This window comes from Dreissena polymorpha, chromosome 5 (assembly GCF_020536995.1).
Source record: "Dreissena polymorpha isolate Duluth1 chromosome 5, UMN_Dpol_1.0, whole genome shotgun sequence".
Taxonomy (NCBI): domain Eukaryota; kingdom Metazoa; phylum Mollusca; class Bivalvia; order Myida; family Dreissenidae; genus Dreissena; species Dreissena polymorpha.
The window spans coordinates 78,411,424-78,426,791 of NC_068359.1; the positions used below are offsets into that span (position 1 = coordinate 78,411,424).

Here is a 15,368-nt window from a genome sequence, read left to right on the forward strand (position 1 = left end):
GCTCTGGGTCAACATTTTACAAACAGCACTGAGCCTGGTTTTCACAGAGTGAGGCTCAAATTCATTTTCTAATGGCCATTGATTTTGAGGAATGCTTCACTGAGCCGTAAAGGTAAAGTAGATTTAGACAATTAGGTATCCGAGCATTCAAGTGTTAAAGTGATGTTGCCAATTACCTCCTCCTCACTTGATGACACCGAGTATGAGGAATGTCCCGCCAGATTCTCCAGCGAGGTGGCGCTGTCCAGGCTTCGACGCTGCAGAATTGCCTTGTCCCGAATTATTCTATTTATAGAGCTGATGCTCGGTATGTTTTTCTCGTTGCAGATCCCTTCTTCGAGAAGTCTGAAAAGGCAATGGCATCCATGGGATTAATTATTGTTATCAAATAACTTGATGTAAATGAAACAGCTTTATGACCAGGTTATAAATAGAACATATGCAAATTTCAATTAATAGTTACTTCAATCATGGCAGCCTTACCCAACATATTTTCATTCATCAGAAAAATATTTGAATATTAAATAAATGTAATATAATTACCATAATGGCGACACATTAAATGGAGCGGTGAAAAATAATAAATATGTTAATTTTACTGACACACTTGCATCAGCATTTTCTTTTTTTTTTTCGAAACAGAATACACCAAAGACTCTACAACGCTTGCATAATACTTGACATCTGTCATATCATGTTCTTTCCCACAGAAAAAAGTTATAGTCACTGAACACCCTATTGAGAATACAAATGTATGTATCTATTAATTTAGATATCATTTAAAATCAATAAAGATATCATAAAAAAGATATAGACTTTTGAGGGACAGTGATGCGACTGCTTCTTGCTTCACCGCGCTTCAGCAAGTTGGTATTGAAATGATACAAGAAGAAATCATCCTCACTGAAGGAGCTTGTTGTTTACATCTTATGAAAAGTGCAGTCACACTTCATTACCCATGGTTGTACTTGACTGACAGGAATACCAATTTGACATAAATATTAACATATTTATTTATCAGTGCTCAAAAGTGGAAAAACTTCCATAAACTAGAAATGTGTCACACACGCTGATGCCTCTACAACGCATGATTGCACACAGACCAATCCCCTACATTATTTACAGATGCCATAAATCTGCCATAATTTGCTGAAACAGTAATCCCTTTTTTAATGATAATCTACAGATTTCAATTCAACTGTGAAAGTTTGAGCACATACAACAAGCAGTTAAATAGGGCTTATTGAAAACCAGCATTATGGACTACCAATTGGTAAAAATATGGTAGTGGAAAACAAAGTGCCATACTTGTGCCAAAACTTATTGCAACCAAAATATTTAGCTTCAGAATCATCCACACATTAAGTTCATTCAATTGTGAAAAGTTAAGCTAGATAATCCAAGTAGTTAACTAAGAGACCCTGCAAACAAACAATATTTTTAATACACATTCAGTAAAAGACAGACAAAGGGCCATAATTCTGACAAAACTTGTCGCAGCCAAAATTCCTTTTTAAATGGTAATCTGAATATAAAGATTATTCAACTGTGAATCTTTTTATCACACTCCACACAGTGGTATAAGAGGGATTAAAAACAAAATGTTGGGACTAGGCGACAAACAGTCAAAGGTCCATAATTCTGTCAGAACTTGTGGCTGACAAAAATTCCTTTGTGGATGATAGTCTGCACATAAGGTCGCTAAACTATGGAAGTTTTAGCAAGATGCACCCAGTAGTTAAACAGAAGTTAAAAGCAAAAGCTTCAGGAAGTACATAAAATTAGTTTAACTCTTTCAGTGCGGGAACCAAATTTTTAAGGCCTTTGCAAACAGTTTGGATCCAGATGAGACGCCACAGAATGTGGCGTCTCATCTGGATCCAAACTGTTTGCTATTCTGATAGTATTCTTTGAAAAAAAATCGAAGAAAATGCTAATTTTAGAAATTCAGCAGACAACATTTAAGCAGACGACAAATTTCCCAGCATGCAAAGGGTTAAACCTTTTTGAAACGCTCTAGAGTCTTTTTTTGGGCCTAGAAACAGTACTTGGTGTCTTTTGGGGGAGATCTATAGAACGCTACCACAGTGGTGATCTAACCTTTAACCTCCAGGTCGCTAGGTGGACACCATATCCATTACACCAAGGTGACCCGTCTATTTATTGTATAGGGCATACATACAATTGGACAGACATACAAATCAAATGCTTAATGCCTTCTTTTGTGAGGCCCTCAAAAATAACAAGAGATGTGTTTGTCAGAAACACAATGCCCCCTATTTCTGCGCTTTGAATTTTTTATATATTTTTTTTACCTCTGACCTTGAAGGATGACCTTAACCTTGAACTTCCACCTCTCAAAATGTGCAGCTTTATGAGAACGCCGGTTTGAAATTATTTTTTTGACCTTTGACCTTGAAGGATGACCTTGACCTTGAACTTCCACCACTCAAAATGTGCAGCTTCATGATAACGCCGCTTTGAAATTAATTATTTTTTTTACCTTGAAGGATGACCTTGACCTTGAAGAATAACCTAGACCTTGAACTTCCACCACTCAAAATGTGCAGCTTCATGAGAACGCCACTTTGAATTATTTTTAATTTTGTTGACCTTTGACCTTGAAGGATGACCATGACCTTGAAAGATGACCTTAACCTTGAACTTCCACTACTCAAAATGTGCAGCTTCATGAGAACGCCGCTTTGATTTTTAATTATTTTTTTTACCTTGAAGGATGACCTTGACCTTCCACCACTCAAAATGTGCAGCTTCATGATAACGCCGCTTTGAATTTTAATATATATATTTTTTTTACCTTTGACCTTGAAGGATGACTTTGACCTTAAAGGATGACCTTGACCTTGAACTTCCAGCACTCAAATTGTTCAGCTTCATGATAACGCATCTTTGAATTATAATTTTTTACCTTCGACCTTGAAGGATGACCTTGACCTTCCACCACTCAAAATGTGCAGCTTCATGAGAACGATGCTTTGAAATTTTTTATATTTTGTTTTACCTTGAAGGATGACCTTGACCTTAAACTTCCACCACTCAAAATGTGCAGCTTCATGAGATACACATGCATGCCAAATATCAAGTTGCTATCTTCAATATTAAAAAAGTTATGGCCAACGTTAAAAGTTTTCGGACAGACAGACGCCAAATATTTGACATTTGACCTTGAAGGATGACCTTCACCTTCACCTTTCACCACTCAAAATGTTCAGCTCCATGAGATACACATGCATGCCAAATAATAAGTTGCTATCTTCAATATTGAAAAAGTTATGGCCAATGTTAAAGTTTTCGACAGACAGACACCTTAAATTTGACATTTGACCTTGAAGGATGACCTTGACCTTTCACCACTCAAAATGTGCAGCTCCATGAGATACACATGCTTGCCAAATATCAAGTTGCTATCTTCAACAGTGAAAAAGTCAAGTTTGTTCGGACAGACGGACAGACTGACTGACATACTGACGGACAGTTCAACTGCTATATGCCAACCTACCGGGTGCATAAAAATTATTTTTTTGGGATGGGGGGTATAGTGTGAGGGTGTGGTGGTCATTTATTAGATGATCTTTAATATAAAAAAAAATCACGATCTCGGTCTTATTCAACGCATGCAGTCTTTAAGATTTCATGCAGAGGTGTGTCTTTACAACTGGTCAGATTTCATTCATAAAGACTGCATGATCATTGTCAACTGGGTCATGCGAGTTGTGTATCGTGTTATTTCTTAAAAGTTGACCCAGCATTTGTATAAATATTGCAAGACATATACATTTCCAGAAAGGCAATTCATTTCTGCGTTGAATAAGACCGAGATCGTGAAAATCGCTGCACAATTGATGAAGATATGGCTGTTCAAAGCGATGCAAACCGTTTTGGGGTGATTTTGAGTTGCATACCTTGTAATATATATTTAATAGTGAATTTTTTTTTCAGAAAAGTTAATTTTTCGTTTTATAATATGATTATTTATCATTCAAAATGATGTTTTCACTAATTAATATCATAGCCACACGCTAATCACCTGTGTGTCAGAGGACAGCGCGCTGGACTATTCCACTGCTTGACTGTATAACGTAAGCCATCATAAAGAAATTGTTAACATTCATAATTTATTAGACGATCTTTCAAAAATAAAAGAAGGAAAAAAAAAATTGGGGGGGGGGGGAGGGTGAGATGGGCTATAATGTAGGGTGTGGTCATTTATTAGATGAGCTTTCAAAAATAAAAAATAAAAAAAATTGGTGGGGGGGGCAATAATTATGACAAATGCTTCATAGAGTTGTCCGCTCTTGTTTATAGGTTGGGGTGATGTTGGTAAACAAGTATGCAAAATATGAAAGCAATATGTCAAGGGACAATGAAAATAAATGGGGTAGTACGAAAACGTTAACATTTGCACGCTAACAGAAACGGCACGGAAACGGAACGCCGACGTGACTAGGATATCTCCACTATATATATTTCATATATAATACTTGAGCTAAAAAGACCATTGAAATCCAAAACTCAAAAAGCCAAAAGCACCATTTGCAACCGATTAAGCAAATTAATAACAAATAAACACAAAGTGTGACGGAAAGACCGACAGACGGACGGACAGTCCGAGCAGTCCTTTGGGGGCATAAAAAAAGAGCTGTCACCATAGGATGACATATGCCACCTATAAACGCTTTGATAGAAGTTATGAGCATTTATCGAAACCTAAACGCTGATTTCGAAACCTAAACGCGGACCCTAAGTTCAAGGTGAATGTCACAGGGGTAAAAATGTGTTTGTGTATGGAAAGGCCTCAGCATACCAAATATGAAGGTTATATCTCAAGGGACATAGAGGTTATGAGCATTTTTTTAATCTTAAACGCAGATTTCGAAACCTTAACGCGGACCCTAAAATAGTTCAAGGTCAAGGTCACAGGGGTGAACATTTTTGTGCTTATGGAAAGGCCTCGTCCACATACACATGCATACCAAATATGAAGGTTATATCTCAAGAGACATAGAAGTTATGAGCATTTTTCAAAACTTAAACGCAGATTTCGAAACCTAAACGCGGACCCTAAGTTCAAGGTTTAGGTCACAGGGGTGAAAATATGTGTGCGTATGGAAAGGCCTCGTCCATATACACATGCATACCAAATATGAAGGTTATATCTCAAGGGACATAGAAGTTATGAGCATTTTTCAAAACTTAAACGCAGATTTCGAAACCTAAACGCGAACCCTAAGTTCAAGGTCAAGGTCACAGGGGTGAACATTTTTGTGCTCATGGAAAGGCCTCGTCCATATACACATGCATACCAAAAATGAAGGTTATATCTAAAATGAAAAATAAAAGTTATGAGCATTTTTCGAAATCTAAACGCAAAGTGTGATGGAAAGACAAACAGACAGACGGACAGACAGACAGACGGACGGACAGTCCGATCACTATATGCCCCCTTTTCATCGAAAGGGGGCATAAAAAACGGTTTGAAAAGCCAACAAAATATTACGAGGTAAAATCAGTGGTTCATTTTTCAGAAAAAAATACCTATCAAACTAACTGAGTTTCATTGATATTTGAATATTATTTGCAGTAAGTGGATAGTAATCTTGTTTTATATCACAAAACATATGGTAACACATTAGCATGCTGTCACAGTGCATGCCCACGTTGATCTGATATTATGCAATCTTGGTAATAAATCTTCATTGAAAATATTTGCTCTGCTTCAACGAGTTCTATGAACTGTAACTTTGCAAGGAGAAATCATAAACTAGAAATCCGGATCTTAATCTTCATGGAAAACATTTGCTCTGCTTCACTGAATTCTATGAACTGTAACTTTTGCCAGGAGAAATCATAAACTAGAAATCCATTACTAAAACAGATGGTTGTTGCAAGCATATCTTCTATTTCTGTGTCTGTAACCTCACTCAATTTCAACATATGTTTTTCCAGGTACCATCATCAAAAGAAAAAAATAAGCAAATATAAGACTTAAAGTATTCGAGTTGAAACCTTCCATATATCTTTTTAAATAAGAGAGTTTCAAACTATTTTTACTTATTCACAAATGGGCCACGCTCTGTTGTTTTTTTTTTTAAGTTCGCGACTAGTTTTTTTCACAATTTTTCAGAAGTTCGCAACTCATTTTTTTTACAATTTTGAAAAGTTTGTGATTCATTTTTTCACAAAAGGCCGTTTCACAAAATCAGGTTGTCTGTCAACAGACTGATAATTTTTCTTTCTAATTTCACTATTACTTCTTGAGATGTACTGCAATACAATATCAAAGCTCCTTTTTTCTTCTGGCTGAATTATCAGCATTTAAATCTGATAAGAAAGCATAACTCTGTATAGTATAAGTACAGTACAAGAAGTAGGAGAGAGTTATCTCTATTAACCCTTTCCCACTCAGAAGCAAAGTGGAAAAAGCTTTGTGCAAACAGCATAAAACCAGAACAGCCGGCGAGTAACTCGCAGTCTGTTCAGGTTTTATGCTGTTTGCTGCTCATCAGTATCTAAGGGTTGGAAATGAAGCCTTTACAACTTGAATCAAGAAAGAAAGGTCTTTCATTAAATTGACTTTATGAGGGACTGCAAATATGTAAAAATACGTATCTTAGTGGTCAAGGGTTCAAATGATAATGCAGGGCTGTAAACAGTCTAAAAATCAGGAAAAACAGCCCTGAATGCACGTACTTCTGCCGTATTTCCCAGGCAAACATCTGAGGGTTCTGTGCCTTGTAGAAGCGGACCTTGGCCACCACGTCGCTGGTAGTCACTTTGGGTTTGCTGCCCCCTATCTGGCCAGGATTAATACTGCCTGTTTTCCGATACCTGAAGATATATAGATCAGTTCTAATGAACAAGTCTAGCTCTGGATCAGCCTGCGCAGTTCCCACAAGCATGGCAGGGGCAATACTCCTTTTTTATATAGCCAAAACCTGTTTTATATATAGCGGAAAGTTTCGTCTCTTATTAGCCTGCGCGGTAAAAACAGGCCAACTCGAGACGACACTTGACACAAATGCATCTAACCCTGTTTACAAGTGAGAGAAGCTCAACTAGAGCTTTGTCACAGACGTGACTAATAACCCCGCATTCGGCATTGACACAGAATATTTTGCATGTTGTCTTCACAAAAAACAGCGGACACCATGCTCAATGTTTAAAACGCACATAGTGACCCCGTGACCTAGTTTTTTACCCATCCCATGTTAGAACTTGACCTACACATCATCTAGATACAACTTCTGACCGAGTGTGGTGAAGATCGGATGAAAACTACTTGAAGTAGAGAGCGGACACCATGCTCAATGTTAAAAACGCACTTAGTGACCCCGTGACCTAGTTTTTGACCTGCCATGACCCATGTTTGATCTTGGCCTAGACATCATCTAGATACAACTTCTGACCAAATTTGGTGAAGCTCGGATGAAAACTACTTGAATTAGAGAGCGGACACCATGCTCAATGTTTAAAACGCACTCAGTGTCCCCGTGACCTAGTTTTTGACCCGGCATGACCCATACTCGAACTTGACCTAGACAACATTTAGATACATCTGACCAAGTGTGGTGAAGATTGGATGAAAACAACTTGAAATAGAGAGCGGACACTAAATACGGACCGACAGACCGACAGTCAAGCTCGCTCCTATATACCCCCCTAAACTTTGTACCCTTGACCTAGTTATTGACCCGGCATGGCCCATGTTCGAACTTGACCTACACATCATCTAGATACAACTTCTGACCAAGTGTGGTGAAGATCGGATAAAAACTACTTGAAGTAGAGAGCAGACACCATGCTCAATGTTTAAAACGCACTAAGTGACCCCGTGACCTAGTTTTTTACCTGCCATTACCCATGTTTGAACTTGGCCTAGACATCATCGAGATACAACTTCTGACCAAATTTGGTGAAGCTCGGATGAAAACTACTTGAATTAGAGAGCGGACACCATGCTCAATGTTTAAAACGCCCTAAGTGACCCTGTGACCTAGTTTTTGACCCGGCATGACCCATACTCAAACTTGACCTAGACATCATCTAGATACAACAATTCTGACCAAGTTTGGTGAAGATCAGATGAAAACAACTTTAATTAGAGAGGGGACAATAAATACGGACCGACAGACAGAACGACTGACAGACAAGCTCACTCCTATATACCCCCCTAAACTTTGTTTGTGGGGGTATAATTATCTAACTTCTGATCCCATTTTACAACTCCTAAATATTTGTTAACATCTTACCTTTAAAGAAGTTCTTATTGTAACTATTATTCAATATTATTTGTGTTCAATACCTGAAAGATTACTTCTAATCCTGTAAACCATTAATAATTAAATACAATCAGCGTTTTTAAAAAGGTGATATTTTCAACAGTTCTGTCAATGTTAATCCATGCAACAAATACCAATACATTAGAGGTCATATCTGTTATCAGCCTAAATTGCCCAATACAATGCTACTACTTTAACAAGCCGTTGATTATAGAGGATACAGACTTCAGTGTTTCTTTTTATTGTTTTGGGCCGAAATTCCAATTGCCAGCCACACTTTCCCCACCTTTGAAAGTATGACATTGTCAACACTTATCTTCAATTTAGCTACTTGGAAGCACAAAAAATCAAATTTCACAATCAATTCTTAGTGTCCTGGCCCTATTCCCAAAATGAAGGGAAACAAGAGCTGTCACCATAGAATGACATATGCCCCCTATAAACGCTTTGATAGAAGTTATAGCATTTTTCGAAACCTAAACGCAGATTTTGAAACCTAAACACGGACCCTAAGTTCAAGATCAAGCTCACAGGGGTAAATAATTTTCGATGGAAAGGCCTCGCCCATATACACATGCATACCAAATATGAAGGTTATATCTCAAGGGACATAGAAGTTATGAGCATTTTTCGAAACTTAAACACAGATTTCGAAACCTAAACGCGGACCCAAGTTCAAGGTCAAGGTCACAGGGGTGAAAATTTGTGTGCGTATGGAAAGGCCTCTTCTATATAAACATGCATACCAAATATGAAGGTTATATCTCAAGGGACATAGAAGTTATGAGCATTTTTCAAAACTTAAACACAGATTTCGAAACCTAAACGCGGACCCAAGTTCAAGGTCACAGGGGTGAAAATTTTTATGCGTATGCAAAGGCCTCATCCATATACACATGCATACCAAATATGAAGGTTATATCTCAAGGGACATAGAAGTTATGAGCATTTTTTGAAACTTAAAAAAGATTTCGAAACCTAAACGCGGACCTTAAGTTCAAGGTCAAGGTCACATGGGTAAATAATTTTGTGCATATGGAAAGGCCTCGTCGATATACACATGCATACCAAATATGAAGGTTGTATCTCAAGGGACATAGAAGTTCTGAGCATTTTTCGAAACTTAAACGCAGATTTCGAAACCTAAACGCGGACCCTAAGTTCAAGGTCAAGGTCACAGGGGTGAAAATTTGTGTGCGTATGGAAAGGCCTCTTCCATATACACATGCATACCAAATATGAAGGTTATATCTCAAGGGACAGAGAAGTTATGAGCATTTTACGAAACTTAAACGCAGATTTCGAAACCTAAACGCGGACCCTAAGTTCAACGCAAGGTCACAGGGGTGAAAATTTTTGTGCGTATGGAAAGGCCTCATCCATATACACATGCATACAAAATATGAAGGTTATATCTCAAGGGACATAGAAGTTATGAGCATTTTTTGAAACCTAAACGCAAAGTGTGACGGAAAGGCAGACGGACAGACAGACAAACAGATGGATGGAAAGTCTGATCACTATATGCCTCCTTTTCTTCGAAAGGGGACATAAAAAAACACTTAACCTACAAATCATCAGATTGTACCATTAAACAAGTCTAACAATATTTGCAGTATTTTACCAACCACAAGCCCATACAACAGAAACAATAATTTGATATCACACTTTTACCCTTTCCCTCTCAGAAGCAAAGTGAAAATGGCTTAATAATGTACAAACAGCATAAAACCAGAACAGCCTGCGAGTAACTCGCAGTCTGTTCAGGTTTTATGCTGTTTGCTGCTCATCAGTATACAAGGGTTGGAAATGAATCCTTCAAAACTTGAATTTAGTAACAAAGGTATTTCATTAAATGTAACTTTCTATGGGACTACAAAGCGCACAAATATGTATCTAAGTGGTAAAGGGTTCAACAAGTCCAACAAAATATGCAACAATTTACCAACCAGCTAGCAGCCGATACAACAGAAACAATAATTGGATATCACACCTTTAATCAGCCTATAATTTCCAACTCTATAGGCCCTGTAACATTGCCAAGGTCACACTCTGAGGCTACCAGCCAACCAGAACACAAGTGCGTGCATGCGTAGCAAGGCAATTAATCATGTTTGGGGGAAAAAACAAGCACAGCAGTGAATGCCAAATCCTTTGGAGCAAGTCTCTACACATAAAACAGACATTTTATTTCATTGTGTGGCTGGCTTGTTGTACATTTTCAGTCTTCCATGAAATGCCAAGGGTCTTGTATATTTGTTCACAGGCTGCTGAAGCTGAAATGTGGTTTACAGTTTTAGAAAGTACACTGATTTTTTGTATTTTATACTAAAGGCAGGGGTTTTTTTTAGAGAAAGGGGAAGACGCTGGACGCTGGGTGACAGGGGAAAAAAGAGTGCGAAAGAGACAAATTAGGGGAAAAAATAAAAACTGTTCATTTCAATGTCTATAACTCATTAAAAGAGGCTTGTCTCTGTCCTTTTTGTTCTTAAACACATTTAACACGTATTAAAGTCAAAGTTCTTAATAGATGGGTGTAGATCTTGATAATGGGAAATGTTTTCAACTATATTTCTGTACTGGGGCCGGGGGACGATGTCAATTTTGTGATTTCAATTTCATGATGAATGGGTTGACGATCTTGATCTGCTACAGTATTGGAAGGGAAAGGAGCGGCAGCTGCCGATTGTCTACTTTCACTTTCACAATGTTCGATGTTGATTACCTCAGAATCCTGCTGGGTTATAACGGTTTTCGATGATTCTTTCTTAGAAAATGCCTCGATGCGTTCAGTATCTTCCGAGTCCGAATGTTTTATTTTGTTTGTGTAAGAACGCCAATTGTGAGACATTTTTTTTCTGTTTTCACGTTTATATCTTGGCTTGCACATAGCCCGGATGAAAATTCAACTGGTTTCCGGTAATAAATTGACGAAACACCCTTCTCGCGCAAGACCGGTATCCAGTAAAATAGTCACATGATTATTACGATTAGTTGCCCAGTTTACATGACGTAATTTAAGAGCTATATTTAGAATAACTGGGATTCCCAGATTTTTTGTGTTCGTCTGGAGAGAGAGAGAGAGAGCGAGATCGTTGTACATGGTGCAAATTGGATAATTGTCGAATGCCCAAAGGAAAAATAAACATTTCTTTGAGAGAAAATATTATAATTTAGTGAAAAATGATATTTTTGGTGGGGAAATTGTATTTTGAGGGAAAAAATTCTGGTAGGGGAAGACGCCGAATATAGGCGTCACTTTCTTAGTTAAAATAACCCCTGAAAGGGTTAACAAAAAGTGTTAACAAGAGCACTGCATAACGGGTACCACGCTCGGCTGCGAAAGCTTGTTAGATTTTTATTTTTTTTAAGAGGTCACAGTGACCTTGACCTTTGACCTAGTGACCCAAAATGGGTGTGGCGTGTAGAAATGAGGAAGGTGAATGTACATATGAAGTTTGAAAGTTGCAGGTGGAAGCACTTTTATTTAAGAGGCTATGTTAAAGTTTTATATTAGCGGTCACAGCAGCCTTGACCTTTGACCTAGTGAACCTAAATGGGTGTGGCGTGTAGAACTCATCAAGGTGCATGTACATATGAAGTTTCAAAGTTGTAGGTGGAATCACTTTGATTTTAGAGCGAATGTAGAGGTTTATGTTAAAGTTTTATATTAAAGGTCACAGTGACTTTGACCTTTGACCTAGTGACCCAAAAATTGGTGTGGTGTGTAGAACTCATCAAGGTGCATCTACATATGAAGTTTCAAAGTTGTAGGTGGAAGCACTTTGATTTTAGAGCCTATGTTTAAGTTTTATATATGAGGTCACAGTGACCTTGATCTTTGACCTAGTGACCCGAAAATGGGTGTGGAGTGTAGAACTCATCAAGGTGCATCTACATATGAAGTTTCAAAGTTGTAGGTGGAAGCACTTTGATTTTAGAGCCCTTGTTAAGGTTTTAGCACCACGCCTACGGCGGAAATCGAGCTGACTATGACAATACCTCTCTGAAAACAGCCAAGCTAAAAATCGATTTGACTATAATAATGTAATCTAAATATTTGCAAAAATGCAAAATGTATGTACATTCCTTTAAGTTCCTACAATGTTTAGGTGTTGGAAAGTCCATTGATGGTCAAGGAAGGGATGGGTGGGGGGTAGGGGGGGGGGGGGGGGGGGGAGAGGGAGGAAATCGGGTTGAGAGATTTCATCAAGGGCAAATAACTTGGGAATGTTAGGATCTCTGTGGACGAAAGTGTCTTGCACATATTCTTGTAATTGTTTACACATTTTAACCCATTTATGCCTAGTGGACTCTCCCATCCTTCAATTCCAAATTTAGGGATGTCTAGTATATTTATTTCTATATTTAGAATATTTCTTACAGAAATTTCTTTAAGCAAACAGCGCAGACCCTGATGAGACGCCACATCGTGGACCTCTCATTTGGGTCTTCGCTGTTTGCAATCACCTTTTTTCTAGACGCTAGGCATAAATGGGTTAAATTTCAATTTAGTTGCTGAAGATAATGTAGCTCCAAAACTTAAGAACACAAACCAAATGATTGACTGACTCCAAAATAACCTGTCCATACTGTCGTATAATTATGATCAGTTTGTTTGGTATACTAGTTAAATTTATATACAGGTAATGGCTAAGTTGTTTTTTGAATTTAAAATAAACAACAACATTTTTTCATAAAGAAATGTATTAAACCAATTTAAAAAAAAAATAAAAATAAAATCAAAACTTGCAGAAACCACCCTAGTCAGGCAGGGAAATGATTGTAATGCTATCAGTATACCTCTAACAACTCAATCACAGTGATTCAACCCATTAAAAGGCAATCAAACGTGCACAAACTGCCAAATATGGAGTTACACGTTATCTAAATATGTGCAAGATTTGCAGATCATAAATCTGATTAACAATTTGTCATCAGTGAATGCAACACCCCGCATCCTCCTATTCAACACAGCTATCTTGTTTGTTTGTTTTGTTAAATTTTACACCCTTTTCAATAGTAATTCAGTCATTCACATCCCTCCAGTTTATCAACTCGCACTTTACCTGGGTTAACCCTTTGCATGCTGGGAAATTTGTCCTCTGCTAAAATGTTGTCTACTGGATTTCTAAAATAAGAATTTTCTTTGATTTTTTTTCAAAGAATACTATAAGAATAGCTAACAGTTTGGATCCTGATGAGACGCCACATTTTGTGGCGTCTCATCAGGATCCAAACTGTTTGCAAAGGCCTTTAAAATTCGGTTTCTGCGCAGGTTTTTTTCCACTTTTTGGGAAGATAGCCCATGGCTTTGGAATTGGGAATTTTATCGGCATTTTCATGAAATTGGGAAAATAAATTCATTAGCCTTTTTTTCCACACCAAAAGTCCACAAAGGGGGTAATCACGAAAAGTCCACAGAGGGGGTAATCACGTGACAAAAAAGATGACGACGTCCATGCTGAGGCAGGTATTTTTCGTCGTTTTATACCCTGTATTACTTGTATAATTATTTTTTATTCCACTCACTTTCCAGCCATATTAGGAAGAAAGTTAATGGCTTTTATTTCATAGTAATATTCGCTCTATATCTCGACTTTACTTAGTGCAAAATTTCAAAGCGGGATGACCTAATTAGGGCTCCACTAAAAAAATTTGCGGGGAGTAAAGTTGAGATATAAAGCGAATTTAAATACGAAATACACGCTAATCACCTTTTTACTGATATGGCTGGAAAGTGAGCGTCATTAAAAATATAAACAGAAGTATTAAAGGGTATAAAACGGCAAAAAATATACGTCTCTGTATGGACGTCGCCATCTTGACTATCACGTGATTACCCCGTCTGAAGTCCACTGGTTAGGGAAATACTAAATTTGACATAACTCTTTTTATAATCATTCAAATTAAAAGAACAAAATCATATAATACTTTGTTAGATGTAATTGAATTAAAATTGAGATAAAATACGCATTAGACAGTCTTCTTTAAAAAAAAAATTTTTTTTTTTTTTGGAAATTGGGAACTTTTTGCCATATTTTGGGGAAAAAGTATACTTTTTGGGATTGGGAACATAGCCGAATTTCTGCTATAAAATCAGGCAAAAAAAACCTGCAGCGCTAAAAGGGTTAATCCTGTACCACATAGATACGTATTTTGAAGCATTTGTAGTCTCTTATAAATTTAATTTAAATTAAAGGCCTTCCTTACGGGCTCATTTCCAACCCTTAGATACTGATGAGCAGCAAACAGCATAAAACCAAGCCTTAACAACTTGAATCTAGAAAGAAAGGTCTTAAATCAGATGTAACTTTCATAGGAACTACAAATGTGTGAAAATACTATCTAAGTGGTAAAGGGTTAATTTTCAGTCCAGCACTCTACCAGCCAGGTTACATTTGACTTTAACCGTAACTGTAGCATGATGGGTTTTGTATTTTTAAAGTTCCTTAAGCAAATGAAAATGTAAGAAGTTAATTCTTATCATTCTTCAAAGTCTCCATTGCAAAAATTATTGTAGAAATTATTGTGTTTTAAGTCTTAAATAAACTCATGTTCTCTATTAAAATTTGTAAAAAAATAACATCATATTGATTTGCATTATAATTTTTTATTCAAAATATTAGAAACTGACTAAACGTTTCACCTTCAATTTAAATGCCATAAAAATAAACATGACATTTTTTCTATATTAAATTCGGCACATGATGCCTTTCCAAGCAGCTTTGAAATCACTGACAGTCACGCGAAGAACAATATTGCGCAATATATGTACATTCAGCAAATGGTTTTACTTTTTCGCATTCTTACATACTGCAGTCTCAGTACTTATTAAACTTCTAAATTCACACGCACACTCTAATAATTGTTCACTTTCACTTCACTGAATGTATACATCAAACTTTCATGGTCAATTACCACCGCAGTTATGTAACTCATTCAAACTTTAAGAAGACCAAGGTAAAGGGCTTTCTTCACAAACTTTTTGTATTTTTGAAAATAAAAAGAAAAGGAATTTCTTACAAAACTGTTTCAAATAGTTTTATATTATTTATAATAACATGG

The 15,368-nt window shown here is 37.0% G+C and overlaps 1 protein-coding gene across 3 annotated transcripts in view; it reads right to left on the reverse strand.

Moving 5' to 3' along the window:
• The window catches only part of LOC127881431 (uncharacterized), a 67,763-nt gene that overhangs the window by 7,745 nt on the left and 44,650 nt on the right, over positions 1-15,368 (reverse strand). For all 3 annotated transcript variants that reach the window (XM_052429315.1, XM_052429317.1, XM_052429316.1), the window contains 2 exons: positions 6,712-6,849; positions 177-345 (listed from right to left, as the gene is read on the reverse strand). In XM_052429315.1, coding sequence (XP_052285275.1) covers positions 177-345; positions 6,712-6,849 — 307 coding nt within the window. The remainder of the gene's footprint in view (positions 1-176; positions 346-6,711; positions 6,850-15,368) is intronic.